This window comes from Rhopalosiphum maidis, chromosome 3, assembly GCF_003676215.2.
Source record: "Rhopalosiphum maidis isolate BTI-1 chromosome 3, ASM367621v3, whole genome shotgun sequence".
In the NCBI taxonomy this organism is placed as follows: Eukaryota; Metazoa; Arthropoda; class Insecta; order Hemiptera; family Aphididae; genus Rhopalosiphum; species Rhopalosiphum maidis.
Window position 1 is genome coordinate 25,959,001 of NC_040879.1, and position 18,706 is coordinate 25,977,706.

An 18,706-nucleotide genomic window follows, 5' to 3' on the forward strand; every position below is an offset into this window, starting at 1 on the left:
AATGATAGCCACGATAATAATATATTGTATACACATTTAATACGCATGCATAAGCTTATACATGTACATAGGTGGTGAATACTTATGTATATGTATGCTATGTATTCTAAAAATAGTACCCATCTTGATCATAACGAAACTACACACTATACAACACTATCGCTACCACCTCCAAAGCCCACGCTTAACTAACATAATAATTTAAATACTCCGTAGTTACTGTAACGTTTGGTGTTGGTTAGATAACGATTATTTAAAAAAAATATTATTATTTTAATCTATATATTTAACAAAAAATAAAAATAAACACCAAATTTTAAGAGATATTTTCGTTATCTGATAGTTTTATGTTTATATCTTAAAATAAAATATTTATTATTTTATAATTATTTTCAATTACATGCAGTTGCAGGAGTATCGTCACAGCGCCACCAGAATTTAAAGCGAGACTAAATAATGAAAATTCGACGGAACTTGGCTGCAATCCAACTGTAAACGTATATTATACAAGTGTGTGTGAGCAACGTTATTGCTGTTGCTATACAGATAGTCGCTCGTTATGTGTTTCACACAAGACTCGTTTTACATATTAATATAAACATTATTATATTATGATATTATAACAGGAATAATATAAGTGAAACTAATCTTAGGTGAATAGGTAATATAATTATGTAATATAACTAATAATACGATAAAAGGCTATTTGATAATAATATTATAAAGTTCTATATTATTATTAACTATGGAATGATCACAATTCCATTAACACGATTTCCAAGTAATAGGTATGATTTCGAGGGACTATCGAAGTGAACCGATTATTTTATAATCAATTAAAATAGAGAATCAAGTTTGTTTGAATATTACAATAATAGTATGTAATAAACGAATAACATAATATTAAAAGAGTTATTTTCATTGAACTGTACGATTTAGGAGAGTTAAATATTTTATATAAATAAAACGCAAACGCATATTGTGAACACTGCAGCATCAGCAAGCAGCATTACAACTATAGTCTGTAACAACGGCGGTGTCTGGTACTCTGGTTGTGTGTAGGAGTCGTTACCCAGTCATCACAGCTGTTTCTACTGAATAACCATCATCAACGCACCCTTTCACCACTGAAGATAAGAAATGTTATTTTTGTTTAATTTATAATTAAAATCTTTTTGTATTCATGGAATTTTATTTCAATCAAACTATCCACAATTTAAATTAAATAATAATAGTTATATAATATTATTGTTGAAGACAACATATATTAATATCACTTGAATTTTATAATATAAGAAACACTATTTCATTTGAGGATTCGAGGCATCGAATACTCTAATATAATATAATATATTCTGTCGTTCTTGGTACATATAAAATATTAAAATTTCATAGATATAACTATACGGTTTAAAACAATAACAAAATAACATGATTGAAATTCATGGGATTAACGATTATTGAATCCATCAAAATTCTATGAGATTTTAATATTCATTGCGTGTACAGCTCATGTAAACTACTCATCGTCCAGACATGTAAAACAAAGAAAATATAAAATACCCTTAGAGACCGAGATTATTCATGTACGTAACGTGTATATTAAAAGATCCATTCATTATTATTCACCGCCACCATTACTATCATCGTCCACCATCGACAACACCACCACCACCTCCGTCACAATGCATATAATAATAATAATACGTGTAGACACAAAATATGCTAATACATGGGTATTTTACAATAAAGATACCAATGACACCCTTGATCGAAAAATTGTTTAACATACCTTGGTAATATTATTCAGGCGAATTTGAAAAATGAAGAAAATAACAATCAATAAATTATACATACAACACCATGAGTACAATTATTATTTGTTGCGTAAAATTCTGGACTCTGATGAAATACGAATTATCAGTCAATCTATATTATTCAATTATTGGACCAAATACAAAATTACACGAGACAAAACTACGAGAATTGGAAATTACTACAGACAGCACAAACAATATATTTAAATTTTAAACTTCTTGGTATAGCAATTTCGTCAATTTTATTTCACAGCTACGTATCTACTAGGGTGATATAGATTGTGCTTATAAATATATTTATGTTTAAATAGATATATTCAAAATTAAATACATATATTCTAGCAACGTATAGAATATGATATACATTTTTTTTATGCATGATAATAACAAATGATTTTTTCTTTCGTCAGCGTTATTTTTATTATTAGTACCCAGTACCCACTTGATACACATAAACTGAAGATCTAAAGATTAAATGAGTCGCCCCCGACATCATAATTTCGTTTTTTTATTATTATTATTTTTTTTTTAACGAGTTAAATGTCGCTATTCTATAGTGATTGTTATTTAAAAAACCGGAAATGTCTTTTCTCGCGCCGGCGGAACACATTATTAGTATCATAGCCGTTGTAATAATAACAACAAGACATTATAATACTACAAGATTGTTGAAGAGACCGTAACGCCGCTGTTTTACTATTATAATATACTTAATATATAGGGATGGATGCGGCCGGTTTAGTTTAGTACCCTTCTGATAACAATAATAAATCTTTTTCACTCCCGCTTTTGATTTTTCTATATCATCTGTTGCGTTGCTACTGTCTACGTTGTTTTTATTGTCAACGCTAAAGAATCATCGTTCGTTTCCTTTGCTCATATTAATTTTTTTTTAAGAATCTAATAATAACAATCGTCAAAATAAGTGGCGTGTATACGTTGTTATTATTGTTATTCCTACAATACTTCCTGTAAGTAACGGTCAGGTGAATGAAGATAGAAAAACCGGATGCACACAGTACCATCAGCACCGGATGGACTATAGTCGCAGAAGTTAATATACATTTAGTCACGTAAATATTAAAATAATAATACAAATAACTTATTGAACATTATAATTTATAAAGTATTATCATGATTCATGATTATGAAACTTAGCAAAATGTATATTTTAAGAGTTGAGAAAAAATCCTTTATATTTTAAATTTTAACTTTTTAAACCAAATTTCTTTTATTCACTTTATTATTGATTTTTTAAATAATTATTTACAAAAATTAAACAATAAAAAGTTATTATTTTTTAATTGGCTTTTAAAAACTTGAAATAGAAAAATATTATTTTCCAACCTTCAAAATGAATTATTGTTATCTTAAAATGTATATTTTAAACCAAACTGGAAGTAGGAAGATTAGAATCCGACAAAATAATATATATAATATAATGATACATTATACATTAATTTGTTACAGTTTAATGTATGCAATGCATAGATATAAACTGTTTTAACTATTTTGTATCTGAATTAAAAATATTTTTGTAGAAATAGGTACATGTATCTAAACAATAGGTTCAGTGGTGGTACAATAACTAAACTTTATAATTGGGGTTAATGAGAACTATCCTTGAGAGAATCCTACATACCTGATGGTAAATAATTTATTAACAAGCTTAAGTTAATAATACTGAATGACAATAAAATATATGACCCATCTCGTTTCGTCACGTCAATATAGAATAATTAATCGAAATAATCACTCAAGCGTACACACACACACACACACACACACATATATATAATAAATAACGCAGTTATCACGCAATTACGCAAACTTCAACGGGTAACGAGAAAAATAACAAATTATAAAACTCAACTAACTTTACTCAACTACACAGAATAATGATGTATTATAAGTTATAAAGTTATAACAATACATTTTATAACAACGATATATTATTGAAATCTGATTCTGATCTGGGACCAGATTTCCTACATCTGACTTAAAAAAAAAAAAATAATCGCAAAGAAGTCATAAAATCAATACATATTTATCGATTTGCTCAGAACCATAATTGGTAAAAAATAAATTATTTATTCCTTATTGTATGACTAAATACAATGATATTATGGCATTGTTTAAATTCTATTACGAAAATAATTTTTTTTAATTGCCTTCAATATACGAGGACAATACTTATATTTAAATAATAAAGATAAGTCGCAATTGGACAATTCGATAATTACAAGCAAAATTACTTTATTAAATAAAGTTTGTAGTAGATAAAATAATGTAAATTAATATGATAAAATTGATCTCATATCAATGTATTTATAATTAATATTGAATATAATGATACTATTTAGTATTAATGCTCTTATAAATAATTGTTATTAGTGAAATACTAAAATCATTGGCAGGTTCAAAATAACATTGATAAAAAATAAGTATAATATAAAAGTTAATTTTAAAATTTACTGTGTAAATAAAAGCATATAATGAGAAGTACAATAAAAACACTTTAAATATTTAAATACTTATTAAAAGTTATACTTATGATTAGTATTCATTACTATTGATATATATATGCATGTATATTACATAGTTACTACCAACTAATAGAAACAATTATAAGTTTTTCGATCTTAAATTTCGGTAAACTTGTCTAAATTGTGAAGTATAAGCTACTCAACAGATAACCAGTTGTTGACTATCAATTTAAATAATCAAAATGAGTATGTACTTACTGAACGTAGAGAACAGGCGTCTACATCACACGTTAAATCTCTAGATAGTTCAGTATTTCTAGTCCATCGTTCTACGCTTTTACTATTACGAACTTTATTTGATGATGTCACAATATTTTCAATTATTCTCTGGTGTGGCAGGCACTGAGATTGTTGATGAGTCACTACTGGTGTTTTGTCACAGTCGAGCCAACTTTTAGTACCTAATTGATGTTGATGTTGTGCGTTCTCTGGATAAAAAGCTCGATCTGTGTCGTCGTCGTAATAGCACGACGAATAATGTTTGAAGTCTTCGTCAGAGTCCATACTACTCTAACCCGGTGTTAGCCACTGTTTTTAGTGACCACCGGTGGTATAATTATTCACCTGTTGAATAAAATAAAATTAGTACAACTATCGTATTAATGACTATTAATAATATAAGAATATAAGTTTAAAAAAAGTAACTGTTGAAAAGATTTGTAATAAAAAATAGTTAATTTTTGTTGGCATTTGAATATTGGAAAATGATCATTAAAATCTTTTCATTTATTACTGTGCACAATTTTATAAGGAAAACTTTTAAATAAGTAAAAGTATTAGAAGATTAAAAGGAATTACTACACTACTAATCCGATTACATAAATATACATATAACTTTCATAGACAAATAAAAGAATATACAAGATAAGTACATAAAAAACAAATGACCAAACACTTCGTATATTTTATAACCTATGAATATTAGATAAGTAAATAATTTAAAAACTTAGATATATATTAACTATCGAGTTTTCTGGTAAGATTTTATAACATTATACTGCTGCCTTGTGTTTTTAACAGTTTAATAAAAATAAAATTCAATAGCCTTACGTCGTTGTAAATGAATATAGAACACATTATTATACAAAGGGTATAAATATGGAAAATTGTGGTTTTTCTGTATTAGTCTTATGGGAAAACATGAAAGTATTATGTATCCCACTCTGTATATAATATAGAAAGGTAAAAAATGCCTTCATTGTCATTCAAATAAAACAATTTAAATATTTTCGTCATCGATAATGTATTATTGAGTATTTGAGTGTGTAATTATTATAATAAGAGTAACAGATCATATATTTTGGTATGCAACATTAGCGGTGCATTTGCGCAAACAAAATCAACAATCTATCAGCGGGTGCGAAACGCGTTGTGGGTTTTTTTTCGGCACAAAGAACTCGTCGCCGTCGCCTCTTGTAGTACACAATAAGTAATAAGCATAATATTCCAAAAACCACACGCACACATCCCTTTTTTACGCGGGCGGCTCGGTTAGCCATAACATTATTCTCCCACGAATCTCTCCTGTCTACCATCGCACACACACACACACACACACACACACACACATGCTCGGCTATATATATTAGTTTGCTTCTCCGCCCGCCCTTTCGTTCTCTGTGTATTTCTCCGACACACACGGTCGTCTCTCGTTTCTGTCCCCACCGACCCCGTCCCCGACGGGTTATCGTCACCGAACGAAAGAGACTAGGTCTACGACGACGACGATGGTGACGACCGGTTGCACACGCATGCACGCACGCACGCACGCACGCATGCACGTACAACGCGTAAGGAAAACGGCACTCCGCACTCTATATATATTATATATTATGGGCCTTCTGCTCTCCCTCGATTATAGTACACACACGTATAAAGTCTTCTCCTTACTAATAGGAGATATAGCTGAAAAGTAGTAGTACTAGTGGTGCAACTGTGTGGTGGTTGTAGTAGTGCATACTGCATAGTAAGTAAGTACGGGTACGCGCCATGGTTAAGTAACACGATACTTGAATGGGTGATATCGCTGTAGACGGCAGACACATGGAAAAAGAGAGAGAGAGAAGGGAGAGACAGAAACAGATAGAGTGAACGAGCAAGAGGACTTCGGCGGCGACGACACGGAGGGGTACAACACTACCCACCGAACGTAGTAGACGGATATTGTAAGGAAAAAAAAACGACACACGACGCCGTTTTTGTGCTGCTTCCCAGATGACGGTCGAGTGTGTGTATGTTTTATGTATGTGTAAACGTGTGTGTGTATGTGTGTAAAAGAGTAGATACTTGGCATGACAGCAGCACCAGCAGCAGCAGGTGTGCAGAAGGACGACTACGTCATCGGTTGTATATAATATTACAATGCTTATAGGTGGTACGTTCTAGGTGGTAGTATAGGAGATATATTATGCGATATATACGGGCATAATCTATTGGGACGAGTATAAGGGGCAAGGGTTTTTTATTTTTTGAACTATTGGATTTCACTCATAATATGTTTGAGTTTAGCACACCGACGAAGATTCCATTGATTAAAAGAAATAATAATAATAAAGAACAGTTTCATAGGCTTAAATTTGTTTAGTTGCTTTATCGATAATGTGCTGTTGTATAAAGTGGATGGTTTAATTAAAAGTTGAAGATAAAACTATAGTATTTCAATTATTTCGAGATAATAAGAATGGAGTAATTTTGAACAATCAAAACACAAACTATAACTATAGTTACCGTTGTAAATCGCAGAATGTTTTTAATTTATTTTTTTTATCTTTACTATGTACGTTTATATTAATAATTATAATATTAATAAACACACTTGTAATATATTTTTTTTACCTACGGTTTTCGTGAAATAATTAAATTTAATAATATTATTTAATGTTATATAAAGTGTACAAATCAAATATTAATTATTTTTCTAGCAATAACAGCAATCAATAAGTATCCTGTAAGCCTTTGATATTTTGTACATCGATAACCTAACCTAACCAACACTATCTTGTCCAAGTTTATTTTGTAATACTGTAAAAATAAGAGAATAATGCTTATACAAATATATTGAGCCTGAATGATTACTAACATTAATAAGTTAAATATAAGGAGAATGTTATCAGATACGAATAATTGAAATTATACTATTACCTTCCTCCAGTTGATCAGATGGCTCACGAGGACATATTTTCAAGAATTAATTATTTTAACGAAAAAAGACCAACCAAATGAAAACAATGGCCCTGAGGCCTATTAATGTTTTAAATATAAAGGTATAACTGTAGTTATATAATTTAGACGATTATCACAATAAATTATAGGATCTTAAAAATACATCCTCAAAGCCCAAAGTTCTATACATAATTCAATAAAAAAATTAAATAATTTGCTCAACTGCAAGTTAAAATATTTATGATAAATTTACCATGTAAATTATTTTTGTATGTACAAAAATATTACTGTATGCTTGACATAAAGAGGTATAAAGGTGATAAATATCTAATAATTTGAAAATACATGGTCTATTATGATACTTGCCATTTGTTTGGGATACACTATCTGGTAGTACATACACTAGATAGTAGATATACACTAGTTTAGTAGTGTACACTCGTGCTGTCGTAATAATAAAATATAGATAAGATAACTGATACAAGAGTTAATTATTTTGCTACGACCAACAAGGTGTAAGATGTTTTATCGCTTTAATGAACGGGTGGTTCATGTTATATTAAAAATACGTTCAATATTCAGCGTATGTGTTACGTATTATTTGTAATTTTTCTGTTTTCACCACAAACCACGATAGTAAATATTATAGCAACAAGAATGTGTAAAATGTATAGTATTCTAACGAATATTGATAAAAACGCTGTTTTAGTGTAATGATAAATTAAAATAACACAAGTTTGCCAAACTGTCAAAGTAGGTATTAGGTACTTTAAAAAATGTGAAATATGTTACCTATATAACTCGAATCAACTGTAATCTGTAGGGCAGCAATATACAACAGCAACAGATGAATATTCGAAACAAATAACAATAATAATATTGTTATGAAACGAATTGGCGACCGTCTCGTGTTGTCGCACTACCACGGACGGTGTAATATTTGATCAGGCGATTTCATTGTCAGCATTCGTATTGGCGAATTGTTCTTAATCACGGATTAACATTTTGCTACATACGTATGTATGTATTAATAAACACACTCGGTAGAAAAGAACGGATGGATTTCCAAAAAAACCGAACGGCTGCACAGAATCGGCGAGTGTATAATACATATATTATATGCCGATTTGATTTTTTACACCGATCGGAAGAGATTATAAAACGGTTAATTGAAATTACGAGAGTAAATCGAAACGTCGGGTGGCGAGACAAAATTTGAAAAAGAACCGGGCCGATGCGCGTGCGCGATAATAACCGCGCAACCGACAAGTGTATAATATTTTTATTATGTACGCTCGCTGAGGACACGCACGACACGCAACAATAGAGACGGCACGGCAAAGACTACAGGCACGACGGCGGCGAAACGATGAATGAGACGGACCACGGACGTCGTGTCATGGTAGCGGCGGCGGCGGCGGCGGCGGCGAGTATTGCTGTTGGCCGGCTTCCAGTCGTCGTCGTCGTCGTCGTCGCCGTTCTTCGGTCGAGCCGTGTGTGTGGTGGGGTTACGGAGAGCAGCAGTGTTTTAATAATAATAATAATAATAATGACGACGACGACGACGACGACGATGTAAGTTGTTGGTGTGTATAATACCATATTATATTATTACGTGTGTATAATAATAATAACGACGATGATAGTAATATACGCGTACGTACAACAGAAACGGCGATGACCGTTATCCGCCAGATGGCGGACCGCGCACGCAAACAGGTCTCTCGGAAACACGACACGCCGCCAAGCCCGGCATCGGCCGGCCGGCCTGGTCGACCACGGGATATCGCGTAATATTTTCGTTCCGGCGAAATGCGTAGCGTATATCCAACAGCTCTATGCGATTTCGGCGCACGCGCGGTACGCGCGAACCGATGTATGAATGAACGGACCGGCGGACGGTGGCCGCGGGTAAATCTCGTTGCGTAGGTACCAAAAAGCCATCGCGCCGATCCTGTAACCCGTTCGTTTAGGTCTGTCGGTCGTCGACGGTCCGGCCGATCTCGCATACAATTATTGTATATGTTCGCACCGTTATACACGCGGTTACAGACTTATAACTATTAACCAGCGTTTATTGTGTGTACTCGTATACTGTGTTCCGAAAGAATCACTGAATGCTGACCACAATTTTATATTTTAACTGGCTATTTACAATATTATAAAATTTGTGTAAAAGTATGAAACACGGCTGCTGTACTTTTATTACAAAACGTTATAGGTACGGCCGGCAGCAGGTATACGCATGTATAGCATTATAGCCATATAGGTACGACTGCGACAAGTACTAAACGTGTCGCATCCAATTCTATTGTATAGACAAATCGATTTTAAATTATATACAGAAGCATTTGTATACAATACATATGTGCACCGGAATTATACTTGCTTAAAATATATACCTTGGTATTGTTGTCGTATGCTAACGTTTTTATCACATTTCGATATGGTATATTAAATGTTTACGTACCATATACCATATTATAAATACTGTTTGGAATACAACTTGACCTTCTTCACTATATATATTGAATTATATAGTAAAATAGAATGCAACAAATGTGAATGAAAAAAATGGACATAGTGTGCGAAAAACCAGTAAAATAAAAAAGATACAAAGATGCCTACTGTGACATTGTGTCAGTAGGTATTACGCCGGGTAGGAATCCTGCTCATTCGCGTCAGCATTCAGCAAATGGTAGTGACCGCTAGACACTAGTCAATGTATTATTTATTATTGTATACATTTAAATTACCCATTTTAATTGAAAACAATTCTGATTTGACTTAGATTTACTAAATCATTTTTAGGACTATATTAAATCTTAAAGTAATTACTAAATACCTAAACTAAAAACAATTTATTTTCAAACATGTGTTTTTGAACTATGATTTTCAAACAAGTGACTTCCATTCAAACACGAAACATATGAAATTATGAACAGGTGATCCAAACCCTCGTAGTAGTCACTATAATATTAGAAGTTTGTTAAGCCAATAGGTACATTTCTTGCTTCTTTAATAATTTTTTAACAATTTTTTAATCTATCATAATAAAAATACAATATATATTTAATAAGTACAGCTGATAATAAAATATTGCTTTTTTATTTATAGGTTTTATAATTTATGATTAGTTTATAAATTTATAATAAGTAAAATGTATGGTTAATAATTATTATTAAATTACTTGATAGTAGGGTGGGGAATAATTGTGCCCATTTGAAAACATATATTTTTTAATTGGGTATTTAAATTTTATTTATGTGGAATTTTTGAGATCTAGACACTAATGTTGTTTTAGTAGTTTAGGAGGGGTCATTGGTTATATCTTCAGATGAAATTCCTTTAACTAGTTGATTTGTGTTGATGGTAAGATTAGAGTACAGGAGTCTGATGTTGTGTATTACTGATATGTTGGAAAAATAGGAATATTTAGGTGTGTAAATACGTATATATCATAATATATCATTCTGTGTAATATAATTAAATAAATAGAATAAGTAAGCTTTGATGATTTGATTTAGAATTTAAACTGAAAAATTTGGAGATTTTACTAATCCCTAAACTTGTATTACGTAGGTTCATAATGATTTGAAAAATAGCTTGCATATGAGTATTTTGTTATTTAAGTTTACGTGTTTAGATGTTAAAAATAACATTTTACTAAATAATTGTTATATATTTTATTTTATTTTATAGTCATTTAGTAGTCTTATTTTACTGCTAAATTTGAATTAAATTTGACAAGTACTTTGTTGCAGTGAGAGAGGATGGTGGTTAGAGTATAAAGAAAGACATTTTTTGAGTTGTAGAGTGAAATTGCAGTACATATTAAAAAATGTTAAAAAAAAACATATTGAAGAGATTTCTCAGTGGAAGATCTGAATTATAAATTAGTTATAATACAATTATTCGATTACATTTCTAAATCTGAATCAAAAAAGTAGAACAAAAAAATATTTATTTTACAAGGATTAGGACTCAATTTTTAACTTTGGTAGTTTGGTTTAGCTAGTTTGTACATTCTTAGAAATTCATAGACTTTTAAAATAAATGTTAATTGGAAAATGAAAACAACTAAAAATATTGGTAAAATATTACTTCTTAAAAATATTATTTTTATTTGATTTTAAGTACAATTTTAAGTTTGATAATATTTAGTAGAATATTCATTTGGAGTATTACCTATATATTTATTTTTAAAACAATTTATTGATACGTCATATTAAAATTTACAATATTTTCATAATTGAAACTAACAAATGTATGTTTTATCATTAAAAATAAAATAAATTCATTGAATAAATATATATAATTCTAGCAGCAATTACCTTTGTTTTTTTTATAAAATGTTGGATTTATAATTAATATACATTATTTTATTTAGTTGTATTATATTATCAAATCTTAAATATTTAACTTTTTAGAGTGGACTATGGTCTACTTTGACAAACTTGACACAATGACGCTGTCGTTGTATAGGTGATGTAATTGTGTATCTATAAGTAAACATAAAATTAACAATATCAGACGCAGAAATGCTTATGTAAATATTGCAATCTGTAATGTTTTCACTAGCTATTAATGGTACGAAGTACTAAAACGTTGTTGGTACCTATGTAGCATGAATAATTGACTTTAAAATGCCTAGACGCCTAGTAATAATTAGTAAATATATTTTAATAGTTGCGAAAAATACAAGAAAAGAAAGTGGCATCAAATTATTAGCAAATAATTTCTACCGATAAATGATATACTGATATTAAAAACCTATAATTAGTTATTTAATTATATAATTTCTCAATACTTATTAAATAATTATCTCTTAATAGTTGGTTCATATAATTATACACATAATTTTTAGGTATAACTATTGCCAATATCAGTTGTAATGAATTATATTGCGATTAATGACTAGATAGAAGATAGAAGTTCAACAAATTTTTTTAATTTATTGTTGAATTAAATAACACTGATGAATACTGAGAAAAAACAACTAATCTATTTTTATCTTCATGAAAAAATTATTTGTATATTATATTTAGAAACAAATTATAATTACCAATAAATTCTAATCACAATATGCAATATATAGTGCTATATATAGTACATACATGTTTACGAATATAGTATTTACTATTTTGAATATATAAGAAATGTAATGTATCTAAGGCTAATTATGTAGGTCATTTTTATACTGCAATATTTAAAAATCAAAAATGAGCAATTCAATTCAATTTTTTTATTTCATAACTTAAAGTTTCGATTATAGTAAAATTGACATCATATATGATACTAAAATATAAGTACTAAAAAGGTTAGGTTAAGCTAGGTTTTTTATTTATTTAAGGTAAAAAATTATTTTTGATAGTAATTTATAAAATTAGCAATATGCTTATTTCTTAAACCAAAAAATTGAATTCAAGTATAACAAATATAAAATCACGTGATAATTATTTTTAGGCATTTAAAATTTGCAACTGAATTTTTGTAATTATGTTAATTTTTTGAGGTTTTTTAGTTTATAGTTTCGTGTTACATTGAACTACTTGGCTTTTTATTACGAGGTTATTTCGTAATTAGTATATATTTAAAGAAAAAGTATAAAATATAAATTTATTTAATAAATAATTGTCATGTTATTTATGGTTGAAAAAACTATATAGGTGTTTTATAGGCGGAGCTAGGGGTTGTTAGGTACAATGTAACTGCACCCATAGGCGGGCGCGCATGAACTTTAAAATCAAATGGTGCTTTTTGTTAAATGTTGGCCTTTCAAGACTCCCATGTTATTCAGGCTGACTACCACATTTACTTTTTTTATACGATGAACTATACTTGTACATAACTGAAAATATTTTTATATCATCCAAAAAATAAGAGATGTAACAAATTAAAATAAAATCTCGATTTGTATAAGAAAATAAGAAAATACTATATTCATTATTCAATTTTTCTGAGTACACAAAACTGCGGGTCCTAAGAAATACAGGATTTGTTTTCAAGTTTTATATCAATACATTAATGTACATTTCTGTACACGACATAAGTATGAAAAAAAAGCGTGTACTCGACAAAGTACACAAGAACAAGAATGGCAATTAAAACTAATAAAATTGAATGCATAAATTGGTATACACATGGACCCTGATAAAAAATACTAACAAATATTATGGTAGTCAACCTGATACAAAGTAACATTTCTCTTACATAATATTATATTAAAATTCAATAATAATACATTTTTAGTTTACACGAGTATATTAAAATAATAATGATAAGACAATTATTTAAGGTAGACAAAATAAATACTGATAGGTAAATGTATCCTTGAATATTGCGTAAATATTTTTTTAGTTCTGTTATAATTATTTGTTGGTATCATTATAAAATAATAGGTATGGTGTAAAATATTGGATTATAATATTATTATTTTTAATTCTATTATTTATGGATGTGTTCAAAATTTACATTAATTTGATTCATTGTAATTCATTACAAGTATATTTTCTTAAACGTTTAAGAATACTAAACAATTAATAAAAGAACCCTCGATTTGTTGTAATATTAAAAGGGGTTCTATATAGGCAAATTTGATAAAGTAATACACCAACGCAATAGAGGCCAAAATAGTGATAGGTAATTTTAAAGATGTAAGTTTCAAGTTTTAAATGTTGTAGAATTATGAAATTTAATCTTAGTGTTGTTATTGATTTTGATTATGATGATTGATAAACACTTTATAAAAATATTTTTAGTTAAAAACAATTTGTAAACTCTAACTTAAATGCTTGAAAAAAAATATATTTTGACTAGTTATTTTTTAATTTTACCATGATAAATTTAAATGATTCGTTTTTGAATTTTCAAGCTTTTTATACAAGAACGAAATTTGTAGTGTACAGTGTACATTGTATACTGTACAAAAATAAAAAATAAAAACTTAAAAAAGTCGAAAATGTATAATACATAAATAGCACGAAAAAAACCACAATATTTTGAAGATTATTTTAAGTCTAATAAATGATAATATGAATATTCGATGAAAATGTTATGTCTATATATATTATTCATTTTTGAGTTATAATACACAATCAAAATCGATTTTGTTAAAAATCGGATTTGTGTAAAAATTCTTGGTTTTCCTAATTTTTTTTTTGATTATCTTAAAAACTGCTAGGAATATTTTACTTTTAAACCCCAAGTACCAACATGATCAAATTTTCTATCTTCAAAGTTGAAAATCTAAGTATTTTTTTAGAGGTCAAAAAAGTAGTGACAGATAAAAAAAACACTTTAAAAATCAATAGTTATCTACTCGTATATTCATCACTTCACTATCAGAATCTAAAATCACATTTTAAATATTTATAATGATTATTAAAATACGAATAAATAGATTCACGGAATCCAATGTCAAATTACTTATACCATTATATTTATAATCAATTATTGTACTTTACTACTTCTACTGTTGACCCATGTAATTTGTACTTTTAGATTATATTATTATTATGTCAATCGTTATAAATATTATTTTATTTGTAGATAGCATTATAGATATATATAAATCTATAAATTCTCACGACTCGTGTATAAACGAGGAATATTCGATATTCATAAACATACTCACCACAGATAGAAAATGTAACGTACTAGGTTTCTTATGTACGAATATATTTTAGTGTTTAGTACTTTTTATTCGTTATTCTCTATTGTCAGTATAAAAGTTGACTCAAAGAAAATGTCATCACCAGAATAGATATTCAACCGCAGATAATATTGAAAATAATTGAATTTATGACAAATAGTTTATTATTTGTGCGAATCATTTATTTGTTCATTTATATGTAAATTGACGATTATTCTTGTACTTGAATATATTTATTTAAATATTCAGTTACGCAGGAACCCGACTAAAAAAATGTTCAATATTTGCGAGAAAAAAAATAATAATATTTTTTATGTTTAATATTGATAATTTTTGTAATATTTTTCTTCACTTTATAAATTATACAGGGTGCTTATTTAAATAAATATTTAAAATTTAGATAAACATAATGGACACTTACTATATTGTAAATATATATAGACAAAATTTTAGTGCAAAGGCATTTATTCACGACAAATTTGCACCATATTATACTCAATATATTGTAATAACATATAATATCGTATGAGCATAATTATTACATAAAATTTTGCCGTAGTCGGGTATACGATGTAATAATATGACGTTGGTCTAGAATAGGTACACATATTTATATAGCCGAATAGAATCATTTTATATTTATATATTGTACTATATTTTGTATTATGTGTAGTAATATATATATAGTATTTGTTATAAGTTTAATTATATCTGGTCTTTAATATTAAAATTAGATATAGTCACTAATAAATACAGTCAAACTGATAGAAAAAATTGAATTTCATTAATTTGATTTACTATTACTTTATTATTTTTTTCTGTGAATATGTAATTTATGTTTATTAATAATGATGTAAATTATGTGATTCTTAGTACTTGAATTTTGAATAATAAGAAATATCTACTTAATATAGAAGTTTGTTCTATAATAATTTTATTTTTACTTTAGCTATATAATTTGTTAATATTTATGATTTTAATTTAATTACAAATGTTATTCAGTTCCCGCGAATAATGTTTTTAAATTATTAGAAAATAATGAATATCGTTTTTCATTAATGAAGTATGTAATTTTGTCCAAATTTTTATTTCAGATGTTTGAATGTTTTTTTAGATTTTTCTAGTTCCAGTATGAACTACTAATGAGGAATTTTCTTCCTGTTCAATTTTTCCTTCTCTTACCTTAAAATTTTTACTGTAAAATAATTAGCTTATTTTTATGATTTTGACGAAATTTATTTTTTTATTTCTATTAATGAAAACTTATGAGGAGGAACTTTGTATTATTTTCAAGCTTTTTGACCAAATGAAATTTTTTTAATGGAAATTGAAAAAAAAATTGTTTAAAAATAACTCAAAAACATTCAAAATAATTTAAACTATAAAATGTATAAAAAACGATAATATAAAAACTAGGTGAATATTTCAAGTTTCTACGATTATTTATTTTAGAATTACTAATTATAACAAAATAAAGAAATCAATTCTGTCGAAAAAAGCTTTTGCATGAAAATGCCCTTATTCTTTTCCTATTTTTCCCGGTTATTATAAGAAAAGTAGGTACTGGTAATTTTTGCTTTTGATTCCCAAATTTCTAACTAGATCCAATTGTCTCCCAGAAATCACCATTATCCAGTTTTGTTTAATTTTTTTCTACCCCGAAACTTTATGAAACTAAAAAAATATATATAAACTAAATAGGTAAAAAAATATCAATGTAAAAAATTATATCACTTTATCTAGAATTTAAAATGTATTTACATATTGATCTATAGATAAAAATAATTTATTTTTTTATTTTTTGTTTCAAATTTATTATCTACCCTTTCTTATAATATATATCAATCAATATTGCAAGTAGAACGTCCACAAAATATATAGTATCATTCATAAATATAATAGACGTTTTACTGCTAAATAACTAGCACACCGAGTCCATTTATGGCGCAGATAATACGACATTTTCTTTCAATTCCTGTTCTACTTTCGTTGACATATCTAGCTTGATTTCATTAATAATATATCTAGTTTCAGGCCAATTATTTTAATCCACATGATTTTTAAGTCGCGAGGATGCAACTAACGGGCGCTTATTGGAAATGGAATAATTCATATCTTGAACTCCCCAGACTGAATACATGCATCATCATAATAATTAAATAAACAAGTTGACCACTTTATTTAGTTTACTTATTATAAGTTAAATTATATAGTATAGTTATAGTATTTTCAAACATTTTAATATGACATTTACGTTTTTACATAGTAATATTATATAAACTAGCGCTATGACAATATTAATAATAAACAGTATATCTAATAATTGTGTTACTGTCTACGCCCACGCGTAAATCTGACAGTAACAAAATACACAAAACAACAATATGCGTAGTGCGCATTATTATTATGTATAGACATTATATAGGTCATTATATTATATTATATAATATACGCCGAGTATATCTAGAGCCCAGACATAATAACATGGCTTAAAGTATAAACAAAGACACAAAGTAGACATTTGTCCAGATAGATCTCCGTGAACATTTATTTGATTTATTTAATATTATACTTATGAACAACATATTTTTTTTCGATTTGTGACAAACAGAAAATGTTTTGGTTGATATCTGAATTATGAAGATAATAATATGAATGCAGAAAGGGATGAAAGAAGCCGCCACAGCGTTTAAAAATACTCTATAACCAAATATCGTATATTTAGTGCCGGTTATGTCTTGGAGGCCTATATAAAAAAAATTATATTTATATTATGGCGCATTAATTAAATATTTTTCTGTTTTTGATAAAATTAAAATGAATTTAAAAAAGAAAACATATAAATTCGGTACTTCATAATGTATCGTGTGTTCTTTTAAAATTTAAAGCAAGTCAAAACTCAAAAGTAGCGGTAAAACTGCATGACCATATAATAGTCTATAATAAACGGGTGTAGGTAATTTCTAATAATTATTTTTTTCTCGACCATTATTCAATAATATCGTTAGTAATTTATTTCCGTATACACAGTTAAAAATATCTAGGACATTAAAATTATTAGGTCTCTAATACAGCTTCGACATTGAGGCTTCGGTGCATTGGTGGCCGGTACATTACGTCCGCTGCACGGCTGCACCCCCGCTAACTCCAAAACTGGGTATGCTGAGAAATCTACTAATTTATCGAATTATTTTTCGTCTAATTATCCTGATACACTCTGTATCTACGCATACACACGTCAAAATATTATGTTTCTACGATGAATTAAACACATCGGCGTTTCTGTGGCACGTTTGAAAATAATAACAATATAAATAATACGATACACAATTAATGTAAGGCGGAAAAAACGCACGCGCGCGCAGACACACACACACACACACACGTACACACACACGCCAGGCACGCTTATACGCCCAAACTTATCGCACGTTTTAAACATAATATTTTTAGATCTAAAAGTAAGTACTCGTATAATAAGTAACGGCGAAGGCACAAAATCAGGTGCACATTGGCCATAACCAATC

At 28.4% G+C, this 18,706-nt stretch overlaps 1 protein-coding gene across 1 annotated transcript in view; it reads right to left on the reverse strand.

Annotated features, from left to right (window-relative positions):
* The window catches only part of LOC113557281 (ETS-like protein pointed), a 53,683-nt gene extending 44,785 nt beyond the window's left edge, over positions 1–8,898 (reverse strand). The window contains exons 1-2 of the mRNA XM_026962721.1: positions 8,318–8,898; positions 4,562–4,927 (exon numbers count right to left, since the gene is read on the reverse strand). Coding sequence (XP_026818522.1) covers positions 4,562–4,867 — 306 coding nt within the window. The 5' untranslated portion in view covers positions 4,868–4,927; positions 8,318–8,898. The remainder of the gene's footprint in view (positions 1–4,561; positions 4,928–8,317) is intronic.
* Positions 8,899–18,706: the final 9,808 nt, after the last annotated feature.